Below are 15,823 nucleotides of genomic sequence, written 5' to 3'. Positions count from 1 at the left end.
AAACAGCAGGATATTATATTGTAGTAAGAGGCATTGGGGTAGGTGGGGAATTCACTTTCATACATCAGGACTGTTTATTATTTTAAGACTGGCCTGAATATAACCCAATGTGCGGAGCTTATTTAAAGAGGTCGGGAGCGAATTGTATGTCTCATCTACTCAACTAGTCAACAAACACACAATTACTCAGATGATACAAACAAAAACATAAAAAATAAAACAGATCAAGTCAAAAAAGCAGTTTAAATAATTAAATAAGACACCATATGTTCAATCCATAAAATCTGGCAGTACATTAGATTTCTGACGTCTTGTAAAAAGGTTGTAAGTTGTTCTAATCAATCAAGGAATCAAACAAAACACAACAGACACAAACATTTAAAAAAATATATGAAAAAAATTACAGGCATAAGTGTATTAGCATGTTTGATTTATTTATTTATTTTTAGAATGAAAGTAAAAAGCATGAACAGCTGCTGCCATTATGTAAAATTATAAATTAAAGGAATTTTTGCATTGGACAATGACATGACCAGCTTTATTATACGTTGTGATCTGTTGCAGCTATTCAAGATCATTTCAGAAGCCTGGCAATGTGTCGTGCATTATGCTGGCTCCTCTTGATTTGCTTCATAAGAATTGTGATCACATCAGTATAAACCTTGTGTGGTTACACTGTCTGACTTTATAAAAAATGTTTAATTAGTATGCACAGTGTACAGCTTATGCATGTGCCCTCTGAAGCCTTCTAACTTTATTGAAATCATTCTGATGTGATTAACATTGTTGTCATATGGACTCATTTTATGGATGTCTGCCAAAATGACTTCTAAGTGTCAGCTATGAATATTATACTTCACTTATGAAGCAGAGTTTATGCATTATTAAAAGGACGGTTCACCAAAAAATGAGAATCATGTCATCATTTGCTTCCTCTCATGTCCTTTTAAACCCGTATGCCTATTATTTTCAGCGAAACGCAAAAAAATATATTTTTTGAAGAAAGTTTTGACTGCGTTGTCCATTCAATAGAAGCCAAGGGCTCCAAAACTACACTGACCTTCAAAAAACATTTTTCAAAGTATCTTCTATACGTTTTACACGGAGAAGAAAGAAGGTCATGCATATTTGTAATGTGAGGGTTGGTATGACAACATAATTACAATTTTGTGGATGAAAAAAAAAAAAAAAACTATTTTGCTATTAAAATATCAACAAAAAAACACTAGAACAATATTTTGTTGACTTGTGTACTTACATTATCCCAAATGTTTCCAAGAATGTTTAATTCCAGAGAAATAAGCCATTTTAACCAGAACAGGGTCTGTCGCCTATGACATCATACCCCTGTTACTCTTGAGTTCCTGTTTTATATTGTAGAAACCATGGAAACACCAAAGATGCTTTAATATATTGTGTGTCTGATTAGACAGCTGAGCAACTGTTTGGATTTGTTCATCGACATAAAACGTTGATATATAGCTCAACACAGTTAGTCTTTTTGTTTAAATCTTGTTTTCTTCATCTACCGCGAGTATCATGTTTTTACATGTTGATCTAGCTTACTGTAGTGTGCAACAAGTGTCTCAGAAGCCATAGAGCAAACTCACAGAGAAGCATTATAACATAACTTTCAGCTGAATATGATAAAACTGCACTGCGTCACATACGCAGTGACCAGAAAAAGCGGAAATGATCATCTGCGGCACAATAAAACCTCCACTGCTCTCACACTTGTCTCTCATCTCTCCAGCAGCAAAAATCTTTAATACATTAACTCATCCATGAATATAATTTCTGCCTGAGTTCCAGCGGAATCAAGATTTCATTATGCTACGTTTTGAATAAGCGACCTCTAGCGGCAAAAAATACATATTGTGCCTTTAAACCAACTTTAATTGACTGCATGGATAAACAATGCATTTTTCTGAGGAGGTAATTTTCTGGTTCTTATGGAAGCTTATTTTCTCAATATATTATATATTAAAGTTCATACTTCATCTCACAATTTGGATGTTATTTCTGGAGGATTTTTTTTTTTTTTTGCAATTGAAATATACAAACCAATTGCAAGAAAAACTATATATAATTTGCAAAATATAAACTTGCAATTCAGACTTTATTTGTCGCAATTGCGAGTATACATTTCTGGTTTTATTTCTCTGAATTGTGAGATATAAATTCAGAATTGTAAGGGAAAAAGTGAGTCACTTTTGCAATTGCGAGTTTATATCTCACAATTCTTAGAAAAAAAAAGTCTGACTTTATTTCTTGCAAGTGGAAGTTTATAACTCGCAATTCAGACCTTTTTTCAGAATTGAGAGTTTATATCTCGCAATTTCAAGAAATAAACTCAGAAGTTTGACTACAAAAAACTGCACTTACCATTTCTATGTTTATTCCATGGTAGAAAGATGCTACAGTTTCCTACACTCAATAAATGAATAAATGAATGAACGAACGAACGAACGTACGAACGGATGGATGAATGAATGAATGAATGAATGAATGAATGAATGAATGAATGAATGAATGAATGAATGAATGAATGAATGAATGAATGAACAATTTGATTGTATAATGCTGTTCGCTTTATTTAAGCAATTCATCTTGATTTAACACCATTATATCAGGTTTCTGGTTCAAATGTAATTTCTTCATGTTATATTGACTTAAAACCGTTACTCTTTGACATAACTTGATGTTTTTATTTTTAAATAACATTTCAATCAAGAAACCCAAACAAACTGGACATTCACTTCCCATCATGCTTCACAAAGGGGCTGAATTCAGAGAGTAAATGTCTAAATAAAGTGCTATTTTATGACTTTTTAACAAGATGAGAAAATTGAGAGTTTTTTTTAATGTTTAATCCTCTGTTATGTTGGTATTTCAAATTTTGTGTTATGTTAATTTTTTTTAAAGATTATCATTGTGGTGAAGTGTAAAGCATGTGCTTGGGATGAGGACCTGCTAATAACAACTAAAGTTGTTTTAGTAATAAAAAAATAAAATAAAATAAAAAAATCAACTTTGGCCATGCCATGGATGTAACAAAATCATCTTCTGGCTAGCCAATAAGATTCTGTAAAATTCTTGTCAGATAACATTTGTAAATTTGCAATTAATCTGGATTGCTTGTCATGGTTTTTGTTTGATATTAATTATAGAATAATTGAATTTAATGTTTTGTTTTGGACAAAATTAAGAATGTTAACCTGATTCAAATAAATGGCATTAAATTAACCTTATGTAAAAAACAAAACAAAACAAAACAAAAAACGTGAATTTACTGTAATAAACAATGTGAATTAAATTCAACATAACCCAGTTACGTGGAATCTGTTGACATAAAATAAATAAATAAAGTAAATCCAATGTATAATTTTTGTGAGTGTAAGCAAGACTCTTATAGTTCACTTCAGTTTGCTCTAGGGGATTGGTCTTCTGGAAGTGTACTGTAACAAAAGTGCTAAAATGACTACTTAGTGGTGTGTGTTTGTGTATGAGAAGTGCATATTGGTTTGTGTGTGTGTGTGTGTGTGTGTGTGTGTGTGTGTGTGTGTGTGTGTGTGTGTGTGTGTGTGTGTGTGTGTGTGTGTGTGTGTGTGTGTGTTTGGGTATTAGTTTGTCAGTCTTTCAGAAGAGCTTGTCTCCTTCACAGAGCTCTAGGTGAAGGACTGTAAGATCTCAGTCTCACTTTGCAGTGCATCTGCCCAGACTGTTTGGGTTGGTATGACGTTTATTTAACAGGATTACAGATAACAGCACATGTGGCGATGGGGCTTGGACACTCTTCTCTTACACTTGGATATTAATCCTCTATATGCTTTTGGGAAACTGATTGCATCAGATAGTCCAGCAGAGCTTTGGTCTGTCAGGGTAACCTCAGGTTAGACCTGTAGTTATAATGTGCAATCGTTACCTTGAACCATTTTCTATTTTTGAAACTAATTCCAAATGCAAAGTCAGATGTCTCTCATGTTTTTTTCATGAGAGAAACCTATCCCTCTTTTAAACATTTGAACGCTCTCCCCATCTCGCTTTCTGCTTATTTTATTCAGTTATTCGTTTTTTTTTTTTTTTTTTTTTTTTTTTTTTTTTTTGTACCTTCCTCCATCTCTCTGTCCTTCACACCTTCTTGGTTTAATATATTCATTTCATGAAGCCTAAACCTAGCCTTTCAAACAGGCAGCCATTTTATGTCTTATCACGGGTGGGCCACAAAGGCGCAGGCAGAACTAGCACCATTAGCATTAGCATAGCACAGAAATGCCTTAACATGACTGACATCTTCATAGCATTATTGCTTTGATTGACACATCACCTGACCAGGTGGACCCAAAGATAGTAATATTCCTTATGTGGCAGTCTTGCATGAAAATGACAGTAATATGCAGGGTTTGCTGTTTGAAGACCCATTTTACTGAAGATTGCTAATGCATTATTACTTTTACTTTAATCGATATATCTTTTATGTAGCCAAAATGATTTGTAAACAAATCTCTAAAGAAATTTGGTCTGTCTTATATTGTTTAGTCTGTTTTTTGTTTGTGGAATATCTCTGTTCATTAAAATAGTAATTTATCCGTTTGTTTTAATACTCCAATTTCATTGTCAGAAAATTCAGCAACCCAATGCAATGACAATTAACATATTGGAATCACTTTACAATAAAGTCCCGTTATTAAATAACAGTGCATTTTTTGCAGCATTATAGCCTTTGTCAATGTTAGTTAATAAAAATGTTAATGTTTATGTTAGTTCATACTGCATAGTGTGTACATCTTTGGATCTTAAACATGTAAATGTTGAGACATTATGACATGAATTAAGTTAATAAACAAATGTCGTATAAATATTGTTTATGGTTAAATAATGTAGTGTTAACTAATTAAACCTTATTGTTAGTGTTATCAACATTACATTTATTTCAGAAAACATAAAGCTGAATAATAACACTTGACTTTTTTTAACTTATGGTTTTTCAAACCCTTTTCCTTTTTATTTTAACAATATGTATTGAAGTATTTTCGTGTAAAATATAGAATTCTGCTCAATTGCATTTTGCTATCTGATATTCATTGTTCTTCATCAATAACGTTGTATTCCATTGTTTATTAGAAATGCATCATAATTGTATTGGTGGGGTACCGAATATCCAAACTGATGATATTAAGAAGAAGCCATGTAACCTAAATTTCAATATTCAAAAAAAAAATGCATAACCATCTCAAGAACATATAGTTAAAAAGCTGCATGACAAGAAAAAGCTTCTTTGCTGAATGAAAACAAACATTGACGATCCTTTTTATAAGTTTATGGCTGTATGGATCCAAAAACACACCGGCAAAAACAAACAGTCAAAAATTAATAATTGTTTGACAGTAGGTAGCCATAGGCCTATACTTGCTTGGTCAAGTATCACCACCTAGACTATTTGCACTCATTGAAGTGATTAATTTTAATGTCAAGCTAAATAATTGTTAAACAACAGTCAGTGATTTAATGGCTCTGGTTTATTTCTCACACTCACTATCCAAGTGCTCCGTGTTCTTGGCCCCAATCTGACCTTTGGGTTTGAACCTCGGTCAAAAAATGATATGTTTTGCGAACTTCTCGCTGAGCACCGCGTTTTCAGGAACGTGTGGTTTTGCTGACGTCTTGTATCACGAAAAGCTTTCAGAATGCGTTTTTACTGATTATGGATCATGTGTTTGATTAGGGCATCCATAAATCAGTCTGTTTGTCACACAGTAAGAATGTGACCCGATCCAGATGTGCCTCTGTCACTAAATTGTTCACCCTCTCTCTCTCTCTAAAACACTTACTTTACTGCAGCATCTGCGACAGAGCAAACAGAACATAAACACACTTCCAAACACTGAAAATTAATTCACGTCTTCACATAAACCTTTTTTGGCCTGGATGGCGGTTTATTTTCTCTGAAGGTTTGCGGAGGTCGTCTCGTGCCTCAGAGGTCCCGCGAGAGGTCCCTGTTTTTCACGCTTGTATAGGTAACAATTTATAGTAGCCTAACTTCATAAATAACATTAACAAACATATAGCTATAGTGCCCAACAGAACATTATTGTAGCCTGTAGGCTATTGTGTAAGTTCTTGTATTTTCATGTTTGACTGCACAGGCCTATGTTATTATTATTTGTTCACGTCTTAATGAAAGTCGACGTTGTAAAGTGCTTCCCTCAGCTAAATCATATTAGCTAAATCCAAGGCTAAATGCATATTTCGGCGCGTGTCTGTTATCAGCAGTTTGAAATCTGCAACTCGTTGGCTTAGAAATCTTTTTTTCTTCTTCTTTTTTTTAAAATAATAAAATATAGGCCAATAAAACAAACTTTTGAGTGAATGGCCCCTTTTTTCCTCTAGTGTTGCGATACCACAGAGCTCCAGATCAGTCTCCTTTTGTAGCAGGGCTTTATATTGTACTTATCACTGACATAATCTCCATGCACACCCCACTCTCCTCCGAGTAGGCTATAACACACATGCTGTGCGCTGGCATTTGAACAGCTGCGATCCATATTCCTCTGTCTCCATATTTCAGTCAGCTGTCGAGGTTGTGTAAGGAGAGCTTTCCTTCTGTTGAAACCGCGCTATGAACTCTCATAAACAATTTAATCGTGTATAACTAGTCATTTGTTTGAATTTCAGCTCAACATGCATCCCCTCACCTTATTTTTAAACAAATAACTTTGAGACCTATATTTTAAGAACTTTCTACATATTTGACTGTAGGTCACGTGAAAATGTATTGCAATGGTCGAATTAAAAATTAAATTGTATTTTTAAATAGCCTAGCCCTGATTAACATAGGCTAGCTTTTACAGGAGCTATTTTTAATTTGAATAATTTCGCATTCCAAATTTGAAAAAGTTGCCAATAGATGTCGCCGTTGCCTATTTCAAGGCGGTAACTTAGCCTAAATATTCAATCAACACATTGAAAACTTTAGTCATTAGGCTATTAGTTAATGAATTATCCCGGATTTTTAAAGATTATATGCCTATGTATAAAAAATGTCGGTAATTCTTGTTTGCAATAGAATGGTTTTGATACATGACGCTTAATATAATTGATGTGGACATGTTAATGCGACATATGAACATGTGACATGTTCATATGTTACATTATTAAAGTTATTAAACAAATTATTTCACCATTTACATTAATAAAACTGTACCATTTTATAACATGTTAGTAGGAAAATCACAGTAACGAAACGCCAAAATGGCGTCTTAATTCAGTCAAAGATTTTGAACAAATTACAATTATATAACTTATGATAAGGGATTTCAGTAACACAATTCATCTCATTTTCTTTATTACACAAAAATATATCATTTTCACAATTGACAAATAACTCTTATTAACTCTGTAAAAGAAATGCAGGCGAGCTACACGGTGAACTCAAACATGCTGAAATTATATAAATGAAAATACAAAAAAATGATATTGCAAGATGGAAGCGTATTAAGAATTACAAAAAAATAATAATATTTTGCCCTATCTGATGACGTAGCGATATGCTTTTATTTTATTCTCACATTTTAGTTTTTCGTTAAATAATTTAGAGGTTTCTGATAAGTTCTGTGTTCATGAAATAGTCTTCAGAGCGCGTTGTGATGTTTCATGATGAGACCTGCATGAGTAGAGAAAAAAAGCAGAAATTAGTCAAAATGTCCTTCAACAAATAACAGCACCAGTAGAGTTATGTGACACGATGCAAATGTTCTCGTTAGTCGTTAAATAACTTTAAATGGCTAGGCCAACAAGCCACATATCAATACGTAGGATTATTAGGCCTAATACAAATGTGTGAATCAAAGTTTAATATTTAAATGTAAATGTATCGAGTTATTCGAATGCATTAAATAATGAATAACTCATTATCTAATGGTGATCGTTACAAAATGTTATTAAAGAAAGTTGTTACTCTGACTCTGGCGTGTGTGAAGTGTGTGTTTTTGTAATTATTAAAGTGTGATGCGATCAAAACCTTGAAAATAAAAGACGGTGTGTGTGTGTGTATGTGTGTGTGCATGTATAATTTACCTGTCATGGATGACTGGAAACGGTGGTCTGGACGCAAGTGTTGGAGATTCAATTCTCTGAACGTTCTCTTGATCTAAATAAAATTCAAAGAATAAATAAATGAAAACCTTGTATTCAACTGCAACAGCAGCGACCAGAATGTCGTTGATCTCGAAAATGACTTTGCATATTGAATACTGACCATTATGTTTGTGACTGAAACTGTCGGATGAGTTGTCGCTGTCTAGAAACGGAGACCCAGAGGCAGATGAGGGTTTCTTGTCGGGGTTCGTAACGGAGCTGTGGTTTGGGAAGTTACTGTTTTGACTTAAAAGTGAGCGCACACCCATCAGAGAATTTGCAGTGAGGAAAGCTGCGCTCGCCCAGTTGTGTAGTTTCCCAATCTGGCAAGTATAAATTCCGTTAGTGGAGAGGAAAGCTGGATGGGTCGAGGGTGAGGCCCTGAGGCCTGCAGGCGTCGAGGGGACACTGAGTTTTTGCGCGTTATCGGGACTTGTCGCCGTCTCCGCCAAAGACCATATTTTGGGTTTGCTGTTCCCAGGCCTCTGACACACTGGTCCACCAGGAGACACTTCACCAACGCTTTTAACCACACTCTGTTCTTTATTACTACTCGACATAGGGCTCTCCATGTTTTTAAGTGCTGGTGAAGATAATATCCGCGGTGTTTCCACGCTTTCTCTCTCTGGCTGATTATCCGAGGTTTCTTGGTTCTGATCTCCTCTGGGCTCCTCTTTGTCAATATCGATGGTCTCCAGATCGATTTCTTCATCGTCGTCATTTTTGTCCGCGTCGTCCTCATTGTCGCTGTCGAAAATTCGTCCGTCTCTGTCCTCGGCACTGCGACCCCAGGTCACTTTATTCTCCTTCTTAAGTCTCCGGCGCGCATTGGCGAACCAAGTGGACACCTGCGTAAGGGTCATCTTAGTGATGATGGCCAGCATGATCTTCTCACCCTTGGTGGGATACGGGTTCTTTTTATGTTCCTGAAGCCATGCTTTCAGTGTGCTGGTTGTCTCTCTGGTAGCGCTCTTGGCCCGGGCCGGATCACCATACTGGTACTGACCGTAAGGGTAGAAACCGGGCGCTGTGTGGACTGCAAATCCTGGTGGGTGCGCCCCGGGGTTATCCTTCAGCTCATACTGCGACCCCTGGGAATTGCACAAATTAACTATCAGTAAAAGTTTTTGAAACCGTCAGAAATATGTAAGAAAGTAAATAAGGCGCGTAAAGCTTCATTCCTTACCTTATTTTTATTTTATTTTAAAAAAAGATAATTAGTGACCAACTATTTCAACTTGGGAGGGAAAACTCAGCAACAAACTTCTTATCAGCAGTTCACTTTAAAACGAGCAAATTAAAAAAAAAAGTAAATTACAAAGAACCACAATTTCAAAATATTACATTTAATCATTAGCATATTTAACAAGAGTGCCAAAATATGTTTTTTTTGTTTTGTTTTTTTGAGTAGGCTAAATTAGTTAAATAATAAACGTCGTTGATCTTTTAAATAGATACTCGTGGTTTTTTTTTTAATTTAATCTAAAATTGAGTTAAACAATTACAAATTGCACCATTATAATTTGTACTTTTAACTTAAGGCATTTATGGACAAATAAACAAATATTCGGTGACTTCATACAACTCTAAAAACTCGGTAAAACTATACTTTGTTATTTTTTCGAAACGTTGCAGTTATTAAGATTAACCTATGACATTGTCGTGTTTAATGTTTCAGTCATCAATTCAAAACATTGTAGCTACAGATATTTATCCGCGGGAATAAACTGTAAAATACAATACATAAAAAAGTATAAAAGTATCTTACCATCTGAGACAGCAGGGCCAGCTCGGCACTGTTGTACGGTAGGAAGGCGCTATAGTTTTGCACGGTCCACGGATTCGCGTACATGCCGAGCATTGGCGTGATAGCAGCAGCTGCAGTCGCGGGATTTGCGCCGTTCTCCGAGCTTCCCTCGCGCGGAGAGGACGGCATGACACCCGCGCGCTCAGCTCCGTACACCTCTTGGGAAGCGTTTAGGAACTGTGGGTAACCCAGCTGGGGGAACGACATGTCCAACTCCCGAGGAACTCTGGCGGAGATTTACAAGAGAGAAGGGCAATCCACTTTCAATCACAGCAATAACTCTCGCTTGGTGCAGAAGCGCGGTCTCGTCCGGAGGAACGTCTAGTGATGCGTCTACCCTCTGGACCTCTCACAATTTGAAGTTGACGACTTGATTGGCATGCTACTTAAGCGCGAGGCCCCTCCTATCAGAGGCCACGCGATAAGTAGGCTGCAGTGTGTGTTATTGTGCGTTTGTGTGGCAGTGTAAATGAAGTAGGCTACTTTAGTTAGCCAACACGTCTTGTTTGCGTAAAGGTGTTGAATATGACAACAAATATCGAAATCTTTACAAAATAAAATTAGTGAATACATTTAAGCAAGATTAAAATCAGTGTTGCTGAATGTATCATTTTTGACCTTTCTGAACTTATTTTGAACTGATATTCAAAATAATTAATTTATAAAAAGATTGAAACCAACTAAAGCATATTGTTTAACTAAGCATAACATTTAATGTATTTTTAATTGTAAAGTTAAATATTAAAAGTTTTGTTTTAACGTATAACTTCCCCAGAACTATATAGAGGCCATTTTTATTAACTTTAAGTCATCATTAAGCCTTACATTGTAACATATTTTTAGTGCAAATATTAAAATGGTTTCATATCTTGATTGCCCTAGCATCATTCATTAGAAACATACTGTATTTAAAGCGCATGCCAGTTGCCAATTCCAGTTATTAAATAAACACCTTTTCAGCTGTTGTGTACAAAGTGTGTGTTCATTAAAGTTTGCCACTATCCATGCATGACTGAATGCATTTGACCATCCATTGATTGTGCAATGCCGACGCGATCTCATGGTAATGCGTATCAGTAGTACGAGTGTGAAATCTCGTGGAATGAGCATTGTCCACACGCGCATGCTGCTCAGGAGTTTGCAGAAGCTCTACGTCTGGTAGTGTGGAATCGTGAAGAAAGTAATAATGGAGCGTAATAGTGATTTGATGGAGCGTTGAGAATCATCATCATCACTCCCCTCCCTCGCGCAGCGCGCGCGCGCACACACAAGCGTTCACACGGAGTGCCAGAGAGGGTCTCAGTAATGTCCAACAGGGAAACAAACGATCCCGTTTATGGTAATTTGCACATTAGCATCACACAGGTTGTCCCGTGATAAGGTGACAGGTTAATGAAATGCTCCATTCAGAGGAGCCATTTGATCCCTCTGAGAGGTTGTGATAAGGAGCCAACCAGAGAAGCCTGCAATTAAAATCACAGCCTATCTCTCCATCCCAGTATATTTTCTCTCTCCTCCTCTCATCCACTGCTGGTAATGAGGGCTAACACCCCTGTCTGCGCTAATCCTCCCCCTGGGTGCACCTTGCTATCAGATGTTAGCTTTGTAATTATTTATCCAAAAAAGTCATAATTTCATGCTTGAGTAGCAAATGAGTTTGGCGAGCTGGTTAGTCAATTCTCTTCGTGTCCTGCGAAGCGGAGAGTGAAATTTAATGATTTAATTACAGCAGTTAGTCCTCCATTTGGCAGTGAGGTGTTTTACGTTTTAAAATGGCAATGGAATCACATGCCAGGCGCATCCAAACACGTTCCCACTAATAGATTATCGGTCCATCATTAAGGGGAGACTTCAAATTTATTTACACCAACCACATCTGGTAGGAACTTTTATTTTAAGCAGTATCATTGCGGTTCATGACACTGGAAAGGATGTTGTAACAAATTCATTTATGCTTACCGTATATACATTTTGCTTCTACTTTATAATAGGCACTCTTAATTACTATGTAATTACATAATAAAAAGAGAGGTTAATACAATGTAGCTAATTATTGTGTCCATGATGTATTGCAAAACACTTTTATGCCTGTTTTAAGGTATAAGGTTAGGAGTTTGGTGGTATGCTTAACCATGGGTTAAAAGGTAGAGTCAACATTGTAATAATAAGCCTACAGAAAAGATGCAAATACATGTATGTACACAATGAGTATCATTGTATCATATAGATTAGTTAAAGACACTTACCTACGGTTTCACACACTATAGTCCCAGACTAAAAATGAATGCTCTAGCCGTTTTAACTGAAAGCAATGTGCACTGACATATCTTAATAAATTAAGCCTGTGCTATTGTCTTGTCTCATACCAGTAATGTTTTTTTCTAAGGCATGTTTATAAAAGCTACTTAAATGTCCTGTTTGAGCGAAGGTCCAATCCTGGCTTATTCTAAGCCCTGTCTGTGAAACCAGGCCTTAATGTTAAGTGGGTCCAACTCCAGTACAATGCCTACTTTGAACTTTTCAATTAACAACGCCGTCCACTTCTGTGCTTTTAAGATGTTTCTCTTCTTAAAAGAAATAATTCATGATATGGAAGTGTGCCATGACTTCCATTTCATGCCGACTTTATCGCTGTTAAATATTTGCTACACTGTCCTTTTCTTCATTTGCATCTCCTGCCTTTACTGGTGCTGGAATAATAATTGAAGGTTAGTCTCAGTTTACAGGCCCCAAAGAAGATCAAAATGAGTCCACTCCTCGTGCACATAGATGTTCCGAAGTGTGAATTTCATAAATCGCTGGAGAAGGAGAAAATGACTTTAGGTGGTGAATCAGAACATCTAAACTGAATGCCAGTACTTGCTTTACCTTGATCAGCTTTCTGCTGCACAGAATCAAAGCACCTTTGAAACTCTGGTGTTTTTAATTTTTTCCTGTGAGCACGTTAAGCCTTTTTTTTTAATCTTATTGCATATGTGTGAGTGAAACGAGTGCTTCCTGTGCCTCCGCCTCCAACTGTGAACGTTGAAACAGCACGGTTTTAATATGAAGGGTCTGACCCTGATTGTCATCTTTCACTCCATCTCCATCTGCCTCTGTATCTGATTTGATGACACGGGGGACCGGGGCTCATTTTGCAGTCCATTAACAGAGGGCAGGACTCCAGTTCCCATGGGTCCTGGTTATCCCCCTTTCCTCACCCAGCTACCCTCATCTGGTGAATCTCCTCACCTCTCTAACCTCCCCCCTCAGTTGCTGACCTTTCTAACACTGTTGGCTAAACATTGCCTCCCTCTGTAATGAGCCATTAAACTGAATGCATTAATGACCATTTACTTTGTGTGTGTGTGTGTGTGTGTGTGTGTGTGTGTGTGTGTGTCACTGCACTGTGAATCTGACTGCAAGGTATTTCACTGCAATAGATCAAGGGTTTTGTTTTCACGGCATATAAGATGAATGTCATCATATCTGTTGTCCTTGGATTGTTGAAGCGCTTTATTGTGTTATAATATCCAGACATTTTTAAATCCCTCAAGAAAGAAAGAAAAAAAAGGTAATCCTAATGAAGAGGAGATTAATTACCCCCACGTGTGAATGTGTGTGTCAGACTCTGGCGTAAGAATGAAGTGTGTGTGTGTGTGTGTGTGTGTCACCTCTTTAGTTGACAGTACAGGAGGAAGTGTGTGCCAACATTTCCTTTCCTCCCGGATGTCCTCCAACAGACCTGCTCTCACAGACCATGTGTCGTTTAACTCTTTAAACACGCACACAAACACACACACACACACACACACACACACAGAAATGACAAATATTGCACAGATCTTAGTGTAATTTATTTATCTTAATCTTAATGTAACTAGATAAATGAATACATCTTGACGAATTTATTTAAGTAACCAATTAAAACAAACAAACAAACAAACAAGGTAAAACTATTAACACTTGTCGATGTGAGAATTGTATTTAAACCAAACCAGGCCATTTGAACTACAACTTAAATGCAAACAGTAGCAAAATCCAGTCATTTAAATAGTCCATAAAATGTCAATACATTGGTAGAATCGTAGCCCTGAAACCAACAAATCTTATCTATTTTATTTCAAATCAACAGCTATCATAACACATGCTCATAGCACATATATCATAGCACAAGTAAGATATGACTTGTCACTGCATTAGCGCAGTCTTTGCCTATATGGTCAATGCAGTGTTTACCTTCATGCATCTACACTGTGAAAAATATTTTCAAGATTTGTTATCAAGACCTTTTTTAACCAACTTAGATAATTTGTGTTGTTCAGATAACATATTTTACATTTCTGTTGATTAAGCCAGTTTCCTCAATTAAACTCAAATTATTAATTTCAACGAACTTTACTTTTAAGGCAACCAGATTACTTACTTTTTTAAGTTAACCCAACAATATTTTTTACTGTGTACTCTTCAGCACAACGGTAACCACAAAAACTAAAACATTACAGAAACTCTTTTAAATGTGAAACATAAGCAAAGCATGCTGGGAACTAGAAACCCACTGCCTAATTTCCGAAGTTATCAAGACAATTTCATTAAGTTACTACAACCTAATTAAAAACAAAGCCGATTAATGCAGAAATTTGAGTTTACAGTACAGGAGATATAGGTTGATGTAAAGATCAATATTAATATGTCAGCAGAACTCTACAAAATAATGTTTGCAACTTAAATTTTTAACCAGCCACCCAGCATTTATTTAAGTTGTGGTATCAGGTCCCCTGAATTACTTTTTAGATTGACGAAAGCATCTCCTAAATGAATAAATGTAAGTTATGTTAAAACAAATTAAATATCAAATAAATCCAGCGCATATAATATATATTATAACAATTCTGTAGAATCTTCACCCCTACAGGGAATAATTGTCTATAGAATTCACACTAAAAATAAAGCTAATTAGTCTCCACTTACAATGACATAAAGCTCCCTGAAAATCAGTACAATATTAAATTGTCTTAACCTTTCAGGATTTCCTGATACCTCGGCACACATTGTCCTGCACCAATGAGCCAATTACCCCTGGAGTGTGTATTAAGAGATGACCAGATGACTGTGCAGTGGAGCTTTTCTAAGTGACAAAGACTTGGTGATAATGAGTGTAGGATCCATTGATGAACAGCAGTTTGATGCCATCACAGCTTCATTTCCCTACTTAAGGAAGGAGGACAAAAAAGTGGAGAAAGGAAAGAGCAGAGATTTTAACACTGATGGCCCTTTTAGTGTGATGCTCTGATGGCCGTCTTGAAAGGTTTTAATGGACATAACATTTAAGGAAAATGAGCTGTTAGTTTAAACAAGTGGTTTTCATTTGGTTTCTTCAGGACCTAGATTTAATATTGTACCTCAGTACCAAACTGATTATCGTACAAAAATAAATAAACTGAATCATTTTGTTTATTGAGCATGGGGTCATATTGAGAATCAACAGTTGAGAATGGGGTCAAATACATATAATTATTTTACAGTGTATTGTATGAATTAGATTTAAAAAATAAATAAAACAAAATAACATAAGCGTCATTTCATTGACCCAACCTGTATCTTAAAGCACAGTAAGCTCTTCATTGGGATTTGATAATGGTCATATGTTTGACTAAATTCTTCTGTAAGACATGGTCCACAGCCTAAGGGAGAATGCTTCAGCTAATACCTCCTCATTGTCAATTAGCGGGTGGGTTAAAGTTGGTATGTAATCGGTTCTTAAGAGAGTCAATAGGTGTCATTAAACGTCAGAGATCCTCTGATAACGTGAACTCATCCCAGGAAAGGTCAACCGCCAGTGGCCTGATACAGTAGATCATTGTCCAGACCTGAGCGTGGCTTGGCCGGTTCAGTTTCATC

General features: G+C 36.2%; 1 protein-coding gene across 1 annotated transcript; it reads right to left on the bottom strand.

Moving 5' to 3' along the window:
* Window positions 1–7,417: 7,417 nt before the first annotated feature.
* irx1b (iroquois homeobox 1b) lies at window positions 7,418–10,445 on the bottom strand. The gene is made up of 4 exons (XM_067425523.1): window positions 9,905–10,445; window positions 8,258–9,227; window positions 8,077–8,149; window positions 7,418–7,663 (listed from the first exon to the last, which is right to left on the bottom strand). The coding sequence occupies exons 1-4, from the start codon at window positions 10,148–10,150 to the stop codon at window positions 7,618–7,620; spliced, it is 1,335 nt and encodes a 444-aa protein (XP_067281624.1). The 5' UTR covers window positions 10,151–10,445; the 3' UTR covers window positions 7,418–7,617.
* Window positions 10,446–15,823: the final 5,378 nt, after the last annotated feature.

The sequence above is a fragment of the Pseudorasbora parva genome, chromosome 19, assembly GCF_024679245.1.
Source record: "Pseudorasbora parva isolate DD20220531a chromosome 19, ASM2467924v1, whole genome shotgun sequence".
Taxonomy (NCBI): domain Eukaryota; kingdom Metazoa; phylum Chordata; class Actinopteri; order Cypriniformes; family Gobionidae; genus Pseudorasbora; species Pseudorasbora parva.
This window is presented reverse-complemented; position numbering and strand designations above follow the sequence as displayed.